This window comes from Hippocampus comes, unplaced genomic scaffold (assembly GCF_001891065.2).
Source record: "Hippocampus comes isolate QL1 unplaced genomic scaffold, H_comes_QL1_v1.1 scaffold196, whole genome shotgun sequence".
Classification (NCBI taxonomy): domain Eukaryota; kingdom Metazoa; phylum Chordata; class Actinopteri; order Syngnathiformes; family Syngnathidae; genus Hippocampus; species Hippocampus comes.
The window spans coordinates 378607-391641 of NW_017806173.1; the positions used below are offsets into that span (position 1 = coordinate 378607).

Genomic DNA, 13035 nt, shown 5'->3' on the forward strand with positions numbered 1-13035 from the left:
GCCACACAACAGCCATGAAGACGCCATCCAGCTGATCGGCGCTGAAGCTGAAGCTGTCAAAGTTCTCGAAAAAGTCCTGGATTCTCAGGATGCCGAGACGCCTAAGGTTCTTCAGAGGATTGATGCAACCTGGCCGCAGCTACGGATGAAAAATGGAGATACAGTACAGTCCTGCTGAGGATGACGTGAAGTACCAATAACCACCCAAAAAATAAAAAGCAACGATAAAAGAGACTAACATCTAATTTTCAATCAAGGCGATGGATGGCCTACCTGTTCCCTGATCTCCAGCATGGCCGACACAGAGGCGGTGACGCACAGAAGAATCTGCAGCACTTTGGGCAGGTAGACTTCGATGAGGTGGCCCAGCTTCTGGATGACCACGTTGATGATGTTCAAGAGGCTGTGCTGGCGACCCAGCGGCAGCACGGCGCCAATATCCGTCCCGGCCACCGCTCTCTGTACAGCGTCCCGACAGGAACCTGAAGAGACAAAAGGACCAAGTTTGTTTTTAAGGTTATGTAACATGAGAAGTTTTTTGGCATCATTTTTTTTCAAACAGAGTGAATGCTAACAATCAAAAGTGGACCACAAATAATTTTACTTTCCCCCAATTAACAACATTAATAGTGTTAAAAAAAAATCCTAAAATGGTTAAGGTAAATGGCACCCCCCGCTTCGTGAATTTCTTTAATACAGATTAATTCAATCTGAGTGAGGTAACCATTTTTTGGGGGGACCGTTTTGAACTGAAATTTGGCCTTCATGGCCGGATGAAGACCGTTTCTGAAATGTCAAGCTTGGTCACCATCGCTGTGATGGGAGACGGGCTCCAGCAGGAGATCAACGAACATGCCCAGCTCCACCTCCTGACATCCAGCCAGAAAACGCAGGATGATGGAGGAACGCGTAGAGGCGCTGGCCTTGCTCTGGAAGCGGCTGCTGCCTTTACTGCGCAGACGGCCGAACAGGATCCTGTGCGACAAAAACAACACAAAAACCCACAGACAGAAACGTGAGCTACTGAAATGACAGTGCGGCACAAAACAGAACTATAACATAATTTTTTTCAAAAAAAAAAAGATACCTCATGAGTAATGGAATGAGGCCAGCTCTGTGTGAAGCATCCACAACTCCCGTCTCCTCTGAGATGTTAAAATGGACGATTTCTTCTTTAAAATGCTTGTCATCTAACAGCTTCTCCAGATTCTCCCTGAAACAATACGTAACATTTACTAAAGGTGAAAAAATAAACACAAACACTTCATTTAGGCGAATGAATGATATAGCTTACAGAATACACATTTTCGCGAGCAGCGGCTATATCTCAACAGTCCAATACAAGACAGCCACAAGGGGCTCCATTGAAAGAAAAACAAGCTTGAAGAGGGACGCTCTGTGTGTCCACCATGAACGCTGCTTACTTGTACGGGACTGCGTAGGGGTCTTTGTACGTAAGAATACACTGGAGGGCCACTCGCTGGATTTGCTGGTCCTGGTGGCAGAGAAGCTGAGAAGACAAACACAGGAGGACATTAGTAGTTATAAAAAAACAAACAAAAACAGTTAAGCAATTTTTAGGATTACTTGGTTGTAGAGCTCTCTCAGGCTGCCCTCCATGTAAAGGGAGCGAGGGTTGGTGAATTTGGCAAAAACATTCAGGTGGGCGATTAGCTGTCTGGAGGGGGGAAAAAATGTCACAAATTATATAAATATAATACAACATTTTAGAGAACAATATATAATATTCAACACCATCTTTCTTTTTAGATTTATGAACGGAGAATTCACCCCACCCAAAAAAACTAAACAAAAATAACATTCAGTTGTCATCATTTTGTTAGCAGGCTAAACGCTACATGCTTGCTAGCTAACCAAACCAAAATATCAATTAGGCATTAGCATAGTCACAGTTTGATAAATGTTCAATTATTTCAAGAAATGGTCATCATAGAAACCATCCTGTGCCAGTTTTGGTGACAAAATGATTGAAATAAAACTTCAAACCTCACCTCATACGCTTGTTTGTAGTATTTCTTTTCAACAGGCTAAATGCTGACTTGCTAACCAAACTGCGAGACTATACTCATCACCAAAGTCATTGTTCTCCAAATATTTGATTTTATAAAACGATTTTTCTGGAGAACTTTTTCTGGTGTCACTTAAAGGCAACCAAATGATAAAAAGTCAAATTGATTCCGCCTTTTCTCATTCGACTGTCTTCAGCATGAGCTTGCAGGTCAACTACTTGCAAGATAGCCACTGTATTTTTCCACTCTCATTGATCAAATAGAAATGTTTTAAGCGTGTATTTCTCATAAGACAACAACAATAACTGAAGACAAGAGAATACTGAAAATTCATAATAATAAAAGCAGTTATTACATTAAAAAGACAATACAACAGTACTTTGTGTAAACAAACAAAAACAGTTAAGCAATTTTTAGGATTACTTGGTTGTAGAGCTCTCTCAGGCTGCCCTCCATGTAAAGGGAGCGAGGGTTGGTGAATTTGGCAAAAACATTCAGGTGGGCGATTAGCTGTCTGGAGGGGGGAAAAAAATGTCACAAATTATATAAATATAATACAACATTTTAGAGAACAATATATAATATTCAACACCATCTTTCTTTTTAGATTTATGAACGGAGAATTCACCCCACCCAAAAAAACTAAACAAAAATAACATTCAGTTGTCATCATTTTGTTAGCAGGCTAAACGCTACATGCTTGCTAGCTAACCAAACCAAAATATCAATTAGGCATTAGCATAGTCACAGTTTGATAAATGTTCAATTATTTCAAGAAATGGTCATCATAGAAACCATCCTGTGCCAGTTTTGGTGACAAAATGATTGAAATAAAACTTCAAACCTCACCTCATACGCTTGTTTGTAGTATTTCTTTTCAACAGGCTAAATGCTGACTTGCTAACCAAACTGCGAGACTATACTCATCACCAAAGTCATTGTTCTCCAAATATTTGATTTTATAAAACGATTTTTCTGGAGAACTTTTTCTGGTGTCACTTAAAGGCAACCAAATGATAAAAAGTCAAATTGATTCCGCCTTTTCTCATTCGACTGTCTTCAGCATGAGCTTGCAGGTCAACTACTTGCAAGATAGCCACTGTATTTTTCCACTCTCATTGATCAAATAGAAATGTTTTAAGCGTGTATTTCTCATAAGACAACAACAATAACTGAAGACAAGAGAATACTGAAAATTCATAATAATAAAAGCAGTTATTACATTAAAAAGACAATACAACAGTACTTTGTGTATTAAAAATTAATAACAGGAATGCTAACTTTCAGCTTCACATTTATCATTCATTATTTAGCTAGAAATCTCTTTAAAGATACGTTTGAAATATTAAATTAAATGCATCAATTGAATATAATTTAATGTTTTTTGATTCTAAAATAATTTTAAAAAATAATACAGCATTTTCAAAATAAAATGTGGTTTAAATATTGAAAGCTGTTGTAATTTCTGCATTTTCAGGATCGTTCAAATGTGTCGCTCTGAATTCACACGAGCATCTGTTCAAAGTGCATCATTACTTTGAAGCCGCTCGCCGTGGTGGCGCTTTCGTCTGCCGTTTGTCCCTCTCCTCCTCTTCTGATTCCTCCTGCTCCTCCCCCTCCTCCTCAGTCATCGTGGACGCCTCGAGCGCAGTGTCGTTCTTTTTCCTCAGGTCCTGAGTCGGTGCCACCAGCATGTCAGCTGGGTAAAACTCGTTCCTGTTTCAGATAAGTCAGAAAGTGAGGATATTTGTGATCGGGTTGAATCAAAGGGTTGGGTCTACTGAACACTCACCTGATGAACCTCAGCAGCAGGGGGCTTAGCTCCCGGCTACGGGGCTCCACCCTGTCTGGAAACTGGGCCATGGCGCGCCACATCAGGCCGCGGAAGTTGGAGAAGTCCGTCCTCTCGTTGGGGTCTGAGCTCGACCTGAGCTGCTGGAGAAACAGCACCCCCAAGTCGCCACTTTCGATGACGTCGCAACCCGGCCCAGCCTGGACCTCCGTGTCTTCTATTTCATCATCGCTGTCATCACCACCCTCCTGAAGTTGTTCTTCTACAATAAGGAGGAGGAGGAGATGTGAACAACACCTGGTGACAGGAGCTTAAAGTACACCGCCAGAGTTGCGAAACCTACCAGCTAATACTGCCACCATCTCGAGATGTTCATGATACACCACCCAGAAGTCTTTGTTGTCCATCCCCTTGGCGTGGCTCCTGCACAAAACAGAGACTCAATGTTGATTTTGCACAAATAGTGGACAGCGTGTTCACTCTTTTTAAAATAGATAGCGTCAGACGCCTACTTTTACATTTAAAAACTAGATACTAACCCAAGTAGCTCAATGACAGTATCCCACAATGGCTTGAAGTTGACAAACAGCATAGCTAAGAGGTAACGCAGAGGGACCTGGAAAAACAAAAAAGTGAAGAGCAATGACAATTTCGGCTTGTATTTCTCAACTGAGAGAAGTCAAATCAAGATTAACGTTTTAAAAGGTGGATTTTTATACTCCAAACACAGTGTGTGCGATATGTAAAGGAGGGTCGGCTTTTACTAAATTATGCGCTATATTTATCGTAATTTCATCATAAAGGTGCAATTGGGACTTAGTTTGGGCTCAGTGCAGAGGTAAGCAAAAAAAATAAATAAATTATGTATGACACTAATTATGTAGTGTAATTTTGTGGAGGCTTCATTCATTTCCACACAGATGGTGGTCATTTTCCTCTTCAGTTTTTACTTTGAATGTCACCCATTTTTAATGTGCTTATATTTGTATTTTATAATTCATATACTTTTCATTCTTCTACTTCTCCCTTTCATAATTTTGCTGCTGTAAATTGGGAATTTCTCCATTGTGAGACAAATAACATTTTCTTATCTTATAGTGGCCATACTCGCTTCCTCTGTTCCCAATATGATATGTTGCGAAATGCATGTTCCACGTGTGCGTGGACGGTGTGTTTATAGAGATGGCGCGTGTTTTTTTTGCTTGGTTTTACAACATTTTCTCACAAATTTCAAATCTTGGCCTGTTTCGTAAAACAAAGGCTGTCATCCCACGACGACGGTTTTCTCAGCAACAAAGTAAACTTAGCTCATTTCGTCACAGTGCTTCAAATTTCCTGGGGGAATTTGATGATCTCATCCGTACCTGCTGGAAGGTGCCGTGTGGCCCCTGGGGCAAGCTGCGCTGGACTAGGTCATGCCGCAGCTTGCGCAGGTACAGCAGCTTTTCCCGGTAGTCCTGAAGGGAGGCGGGCACCAGCTCCGCCTGCAGGCACATGGCGAACACCGGCTGCGCCTCCATGCTCTCATCAGGCTGGACGGAAGAAAAGCCATTGGACGCGTTATCAACGGCGTCTATTGAGAATGAATTTAATTTAAAATGTGAGAGCTATACCTCCTCTGGGGCAGGAAGCTTGGGCTCAAAGTGCGAAAGGATCCGCAGGGTCAGCAGACGCATCTAGAAAATAAGAAGTCATTTTCATAAAAGCATGTTCACATGACGACCGTATTTTCCGCACTATAAGGCGCACCCATGAGCATTGAATTTTCTAAAAAGCCGACAGTGCACCCTAAAATCCTATGCGCCTTATATATGGTTTGTTAGTTACAGTCTCTTTATAGTCGCTATTGTTTCCCTGGTAGTGTTCCTACGCCATCGAGTGGTGATTTGCAGGAACCAATTGTAACCTAAAATGTGTTTTCCGTCCGACATGTATTTGCCAACACGCGCTCAAAGAGACAACTACTTTGTGAGGTCTGCAAAGATAATACCAAAAGCATAGTTAACTACTGACTAAACGAAGGAAGAAGGAGCCAAGCAAGACATCAAAGGATATTTAGCCCCCTTGTGGATGTGAGCCCATGAGGGTTGTGTGCCTTTTTGTTGATTCAATTGTCTTCGTAACTTTTGTCTTTCATGTATTGTTTTGTCATGCCATTTGTATTTATATGTTTCATGACCGTATTTGTGACCAGTTCTCACGGCTTTGTTCAAGCTGCAGCGGCTGTGAAGGCTCTATATAAATAATTAACTGAATTGTATTGTATTCCGTTTAGCATAGCTCCCTCTAGTGGATGCATAGCGCAACCGCAGACCTAATGTGGCTTCCATTTTATGCGCCTTATTGGGGCATTCATTGAAGGTGCGCCTTATAATCCGAAGTGCCTTATAATGCAAAAAATACGGTACATGATGCACCAATGTAAGTCTTGGCACCTTGGATATGTTAGAGGACACGTTGCTGTGCAGAATCTGGTAAACGTCTAGAAGTGCATCATGAGATAGGTGCTCGGAAGCACCACTCAAGGACAGGCGGGTGTAATAGAGGTCTCCGAAAAGCAGGGCTGACAGCTCTGTGGGGAACTTCCTGAAAGGAGCACACCATAAAAGCCTTGTTATCGAAGGCCTACTCCTTAGTGTTGCAATATTTTGTCACAAATACCGTAGGATGGCAGTGACTTTGTCCACAGGGACCAAAGAGAGCGGCCCAGCCGAGCTGTCCAGAGTGAGGAGGCAGCTTAGGGCTTGTGTGGCAACAAACAAACCAGCTGGGGAGACGGAAAGGTTAACAACAATGCAGTAATTAAAAATCAAAAATGAATTGTTGAATTGCAAGGGGGTGGAAAACAAGATGGAATACCTTTTGCCAGTTTTTCCATCTCAATTTCACACAGTAAGTGATTTAAAAAGGCAGTGACTGCGGGGAAGACATTAGCTGGAACAAGAGGCCTACAAAAGACAAAAAAAAAAAGAAAAAAAAAAAAAGAAAAAACAGTATTTTTGTCAAAAGTAGAATAATTCTTTCTGTGAATGCAACATGATACAAATGCAGGTAAATAATTTTCGCTATTAAGTTTGTCAGGACAATTTTTATATTTTTTTAACTCATTTTAATTTGCCTTTTTTAATAAAAAAAAATTAATTTTATTGTTGAACATTTACAAAGACAATTTATTCAGAATTGTGTTTTCATGTTTTGATTAGAAACATTTCCCCCTTATTTTCTTACGTGTCCAGAAAATGTATTTGTATTATGTGGCTGCAAGTTTAAGAAAAAACTTTCCAGAAAATATTGTGTCAGGAAATCCCAGATGGTGAAAAAAAAAAACAGACAACAAAATTAATTTTGAATAACATCATAGGGGTTTGCTTTTTCGATAACCAAAAAAAGAGGAGGTGGAAAAAAAATCTATTAAAATCGGATTTGTATGAACAAAAAAAGACTATTTTTAAGCCCCATCGCCCTGTCCCTGACATGTTACCTGAGGTGAGGCAGCAGCACCAGTGCGCTCCAAGGTAGCGACAGATCTGCAACGGGCCCGTTTTGCTGCTCAGGTAATGCGATGAGTGACAGCACCAGCTCAGGCACTGCTCTCTGCTCTGGTTTCCCTTGGTGACTGAACAGGCTGACAAGAAATACAACATTGAAGAAAAAAAAATCAGTAAAGCTTCGTTAAATTGAGACATAGTGGTACCTTGACTTCGACGTGCTGCAGCTTTTCAGTTTATTGATATTTTAAAGTAGTCACGATGCCACAAGATGGCGCCAAAGCATTATTTCTTTTGACACGGCTTGAACCTGTACCTCACACAGAACAACTTAAAACTCTCAAGTCACCCGGTGGTCTGTCCCGTGAAGAGCAGCGGGTAGGTCTCAAACGCCATGGCGCCGTCCGTCGGCGGCGCCGCTTTGGCCAGGATCAAGTTGACGAGCACCTCGAGGGCACGGTGGCGGGACACGGGATCGCCGCAGGTAAACAAGCCGGCGGTGAAGCGCAGGAGGGTGGGGAGGAAGAGCTGGAGTCGGCAAGAGAGAGGGCATTATTGCAAAAAGCTCATTAAAAAAAAAAAAAAAAAAAAAAGACAACACCAACTCACCTGCTCAAACTGCTTCATGGGAAACATCTCCTTGGTGAACTCCAGGATGAGGTCTTCTCCCACTGAGCTGGCAAACACCTGCAGGATGAGGAGGAGCATTTGCGCAGTGGACCACAATACAGTGATACCCCAACTTAGCAACTTGAATTCGTTCTAAGACCAAACTCGATGCCCCCACCTCCCAACACACACACACAAACACAAATCAATCAGGCATACCTTGTGGACTATCTCCTGGACGAGAGCATCGGGGAGTCGGACGTTCTCCCCGAGCAGCAGGGAGGAAAAGATTTGGAGGAGGAGCCGCGAACAGGGCGCGGAAAGCGTCGCGCTCTGCACGAGGCGCAACGCGGTCTACGAGACAAGAATGACACTTGGTGACAATTAGAACTTGAACCGGCTTCGAAGGAGATGACGACGGTGCTCCGTTTGTACCTGGCAGACGGCCTCCGGCTTTGTGATCTTCGCGCCGTCCTTGTGCGACACCAAGGTGTGGAGGACGAACAGCAGCCTTTCCAGCTGCTCGCCTGCGGGGCCAGCCTCCTCTCCCTTGGCCTCCAAAATACTAAAAACTTCGTCCACACCACCCTGTGAATTCAAGCGTAGGTGACACAGGAAATCATGAACACGATTTATCATTAATTATTGCTTGTAACACCGTTCAAGGTAATTGGAGCCATTTTGTGAGGTCCGAAGTGTGCACAAAACCGGGAGCTCTTCACGATCAATACCCAAGAAGTCGGTCCATGTGACTTTAAAACGGTTCCTTATTTCAATAAATGAATGAAAGAATACAAATGACTATACTTTGTCTGCAAAGTTGAATTCATTTTTTTGACCAAGCTTGTAATTCAATTTTCCACATTGGCGTGAACTGAAATGCCTACAATCTGTTCCAGCCCTCTAAAAAGCAAGTTTTGGTTGTGTTTTTAAATAAAGAAAAATAGCATTGTATTAGATACCATTCCACCCAAAAAAGAAAATCTAAATTGCTTTTATGAAGTGTAATTACAATACAGTGGTACCTCTACTTACGAACGTCTCTTCATACGAAATTTTCAAGTTACGAAACGCCACAACGGGAAAATATTGCCTCTTGTTCCAAAAGAAATTTCAAGATCTGATGGGGAAAAATACAATATGGGCAGCTACTCACAGCTCAGTTTCCTGAACGCAACATACTTATAGCTGCTCTACCATTGGCTAATACTGAGCATCATCCTGGCAGCCCATTGGCTAAGAGGGACCTCTATCGAATTTGTCTGTGTGTGTCGATCGATGAATAGATATGTGTCTTTGCAACATCCTCGTCATTTGCCCCTTTTACGTACATGTGTATCACCCAGAAAAAGTGTTCACCAAGTGGGGCAATCACTCCTTATGCTGATGTTTGCCTTGGAGATTTTCAAAGGATTGCTAAAAGCCGACAAAAGCAAACGTCCTTGGATCATTTCTTTACAAAACGCCAGGCAAAAACCACTTCTGAGAGAGAACGTGAACTAAAGAGGGCAAAAAACGACGAGGACGCAGTTAAAAGTTAAATGACCATCATTTATATTCTTTGTTTTTTACACTATGCACAACTCTCATTTATTGTGCAATAAACTAATTGTAACTTGAATCTTTTTTTAAGCATTTTTATGCTTTAGAAAACATTTCTGTCTGCATTTTGTGGGGTCTTGGAACGGATTCGGGCATTTACAGGTAAAACGCGTTTCAACTTACAAAATTTTCGAGTTAAGAAATTTCTTCCAGGACCAACTAATTTTGTAAGTAGAGGTACCACTGTATACAGGACTGTCCGATTGGATTTGTGCCTTGAAGGGGGATGGGCAATTGAGTGATGGCAGGAGCTGGAGTCCAACAGTGTGCATGTGTCACAAAAATGCATATTTTTTTAAGAAATTATATTTTCAACATTTTATTAAATTGGCATATATATTAAAAAAAACGACATCACTTATTTGTCATCAAAAGCATCACAAAATATTGATCTACTTGCCATATTTTCCATCTAAGTGATGTTTCACTGAATGTAATGCTGACCACCAACCAAGCTAAAACCCGGCATCTCAGCCTTCTTACCTGGAGGGACTCCCAAAAAACCAAGAAGTGCTCTTTGTCCACATGATTGGCTGCAGCCTGGGCTGTGTGATCCAACGCATCTCGCACCAGGTCCCACGGTAAAGGGGCTCCCTGGTTGGTTGCAGGTCCCATCTTCCGTAGCGCAGCAGGGAGTGCCTAGTTCGAGGAGAGGTTGAGACAAAGTCAGTATATAATGAGAAGCCTGGGGTCAAAAACTCCAACTGAAACCACTTTTACGCAACCATTTTACGTCATTTGACAACAAAAGCGTCTCTTACGGTTGCCGCACAGGAGTGAAACATGTGCCGGACACCTTTGCACATCTCAAACAACAGCTGGCCGGCGCCTTCTGCCTTGTCAGGATTTTGCTGCAGGTCGGAGAACACGAGAGACAGCAGGGCGTCCAGATCGGGAACCTACGGGATAGGACAACACTGAAGACTTGTACACTTGTATCAAAACATAAAAATGGATTCTAGGCCATTCAAGACCTACCTTTCTCATCAGAAATGCAAAACTCTCTGCTGCGAACTTGCGGATGTGCTCCTTCTTGTGCTCCAGTAGTTTGCTGTACAAGCTGACAGGAGGAAATATAAAAATTTGAATACACCGATATGACCAGAATTTTCATCCTATTTCGCTGAAGACAACGGTAGTCTTCTTCACCTGTAGATGTTGTCCATGTCTTTCACCATGAGCCTCCACAAGTTCTTGTACAGGTAGGAGAGGCATGTAAAAACCCATTCCAGCACCTCCGTGTCTTTGGTGTCCAGCATTGCTGTGATCAGCGTGAAGAAGTCCGGGAAGTGAGGGTAGAAGTCGGTTTGCAGGTCTCGGGCCAACCGCACCACCAGACTGGGAATTAATTATCAGGCAGGTCAGGTTTAGCCAAACAAAAGTGCTACTATTAATCATATTACTCAAGAAGAGGTTGGTAGGCCAGACTGCTGGTGACTGCCAGGTGTGTTTTCAGACTCTCCACGATAGACTTTTGATGGAAAACCAGCATGTTGAACGACTGACACTTGTTGGAGACCTCCTTCAAAAATGTAGCTGAAGAAGAAGAAGAAGAAGAAGAGGTGGTGAATCAGAACTAAATTACAAACAACGCGGCAATCGTTCTGCTTTGGACATACTGAAGTTTTCCGTCACGTTGAGGTCTTTCCATTTTGTCAGGCCTTCAAAGAAATAGGTATCGACTTCCTGCATTCCAAAATGACGTTATGAGTGAGTTACCTCAGTAAATTAAAATGCTTGATTGATCTTAAGGGCATACCTCTGCATAGGATCCAGTTCTGTCAATCCGGTGGATGACGTTGATCTTGACATTGGCAAGCCGCTCAGCAAAGGTAAGAAACTGCAAGGTGTATTTCCAACATAATAAGTTGTGTAAAAGATGCATTAGTATAATTGAACAGTATAGTAAGCAATTTGTAAGTACGCACAAAAAGTCGACTATGGGCTAGTTTGCACGTTGCAGCCAATGAGCTTGAATACAAAGGCGTTAAGTGTAAAATTAAAAAAGGTTGTTAAAAAGGGTATGAAGGTACTTCCACACGTGTACACAACACAGCTTATAATTTCAGTGTTCTTACCCTGTAGGTGTTCTCGGATCTGTGATGCGCAGACTTGGATTTGATCTTCATCTCGGCTTCGTCGTTTGTCTTCAAATGTGGTCGGAGGCCGCCGCGCGCTCAAAATGATTCATTTAAATATTTTCTTCGTGAATTCTCAACGCTACATTTACGAGTGTTTACACGCGTGCCGGATAGTAGAGCGCAGCCATGATGGACACAAGGCATCATGGGAAATATAAGATCTGACGCGTGGGGACGTGATGCGGGAAGACTGATCGAGATGATTCGCTGTCGTTCACTTCCGCTTTTGTTTCCGAGCGCTCTGTCCTGTGCTTCCGGTTTCGTTTGCACAGACGGCGAGTCCCCGAAGTTTTTATAAATAAAGAAACGTTCGACTCTGTAACATCAACAAAGTAGATGTAATAGATATGACATATGAATTGCAACAATTTTAAGATGGATGGTACTAATGTAAAAGTGTAATAAAAGTAAAAGTCTGTAAAAGTACAGTACTAATGTAAATGTAAAAGTCTCAATGATTAGCTCAGACTTTAGCTAAAACTATGCTAATGTAAAATTCATAATTCTGTTTGTAAAATATTTTCGTGAAGGTCATCCTGATACAAGTGTCAAATGGCATGAGGAATACAAGCTTGTAGAAAAAAAATATGCAAAGCTAGTCACAAAAACATGGTGTGTGTATGTATGCACTATGCTAGCTTGGCTAATTTACTGATCTTGACTTTTGGAAGTGAGTGTGATGAAACAGGGCAAATATAAAATACATGCAACAAATGATTTAAAAAAAAAATTAACTTTACAATAATGTGTTCTATGCACCTCCACGCGTCTAAACATGGGATTCTGAATAATATTACATTTGTGGAATATGAATTGTTTTTATCCATCTCAGGGGGCGGCCATTTTGTCTTGTACTGACACTTGCTGTCAACTTAAAATGACATCACAGTGCCGAAGGGCTGAGGTAACGACTGTCACCTGTTTGGGTTTGGTCGGGTGACGTTGACCAGTTGACTCCTTTGGAACAATTTTTTGTTTGTATTTTACAATGACTTTTTTTTGTAGTTTATCTCATTAAAACAACTCATTGCATTTATTGGGAATAATATATATATTTTTAAATAGCAAAAGAAACGATTTGGTGCATTAATTTTTTGAACAGTTTTTCTTCTGAAAATGCAAAACTTGGATGTGAAATAACTCATCAGTTTTTCAATGGGTGTTTGAATGTTGGTCTCGTTCAGCATCTTTGGAATCATTGGCGGGTTTTTAATGGGGCTTCTTTTACAAGGTAAAATCTGTCAGGGCTGTTGTCTGTCAGGTCTCGTCGTGTTACTTCGGGTGGGCAACAGGGCCCAGATAATCCCCCCGCCTTCGCATTTGAGTCAACTATGAAAGACGATGAAGGCAATCCAAATACGCGAGGCCTTTAT

At 41.8% G+C, this 13035-nt stretch overlaps 1 protein-coding gene across 1 annotated transcript in view; it reads right to left on the reverse strand.

Annotated features, from left to right (window-relative positions):
- utp20 (UTP20 small subunit processome component) overlaps positions 1-11818 on the reverse strand; it is a 24028-nt gene extending 12210 nt beyond the window's left edge. Inside the window, exons 1-28 of the mRNA XM_019896333.1 lie at positions 11600-11818; positions 11281-11361; positions 11141-11207; positions 10925-11057; positions 10671-10859; positions 10500-10581; positions 10283-10420; positions 10005-10160; positions 8355-8507; positions 8139-8273; positions 7920-7997; positions 7660-7838; positions 7304-7447; positions 6682-6770; positions 6484-6589; positions 6258-6408; positions 5436-5498; positions 5187-5354; positions 4362-4438; positions 4166-4245; positions 3823-4084; positions 3567-3746; positions 2454-2544; positions 1425-1510; positions 1088-1213; positions 809-975; positions 274-482; positions 8-139 (exon numbers count right to left, since the gene is read on the reverse strand). Of these exons, the coding sequence (XP_019751892.1) occupies positions 8-139; positions 274-482; positions 809-975; positions 1088-1213; positions 1425-1510; positions 2454-2544; positions 3567-3746; positions 3823-4084; positions 4166-4245; positions 4362-4438; positions 5187-5354; positions 5436-5498; positions 6258-6408; positions 6484-6589; positions 6682-6770; positions 7304-7447; positions 7660-7838; positions 7920-7997; positions 8139-8273; positions 8355-8507; positions 10005-10160; positions 10283-10420; positions 10500-10581; positions 10671-10859; positions 10925-11057; positions 11141-11207; positions 11281-11361; positions 11600-11650 (3573 nt within the window). The 5' untranslated portion in view covers positions 11651-11818. The remainder of the gene's footprint in view (positions 1-7; positions 140-273; positions 483-808; positions 976-1087; positions 1214-1424; positions 1511-2453; positions 2545-3566; positions 3747-3822; positions 4085-4165; positions 4246-4361; positions 4439-5186; positions 5355-5435; positions 5499-6257; positions 6409-6483; positions 6590-6681; positions 6771-7303; positions 7448-7659; positions 7839-7919; positions 7998-8138; positions 8274-8354; positions 8508-10004; positions 10161-10282; positions 10421-10499; positions 10582-10670; positions 10860-10924; positions 11058-11140; positions 11208-11280; positions 11362-11599) is intronic.
- Positions 11819-13035: the final 1217 nt, after the last annotated feature.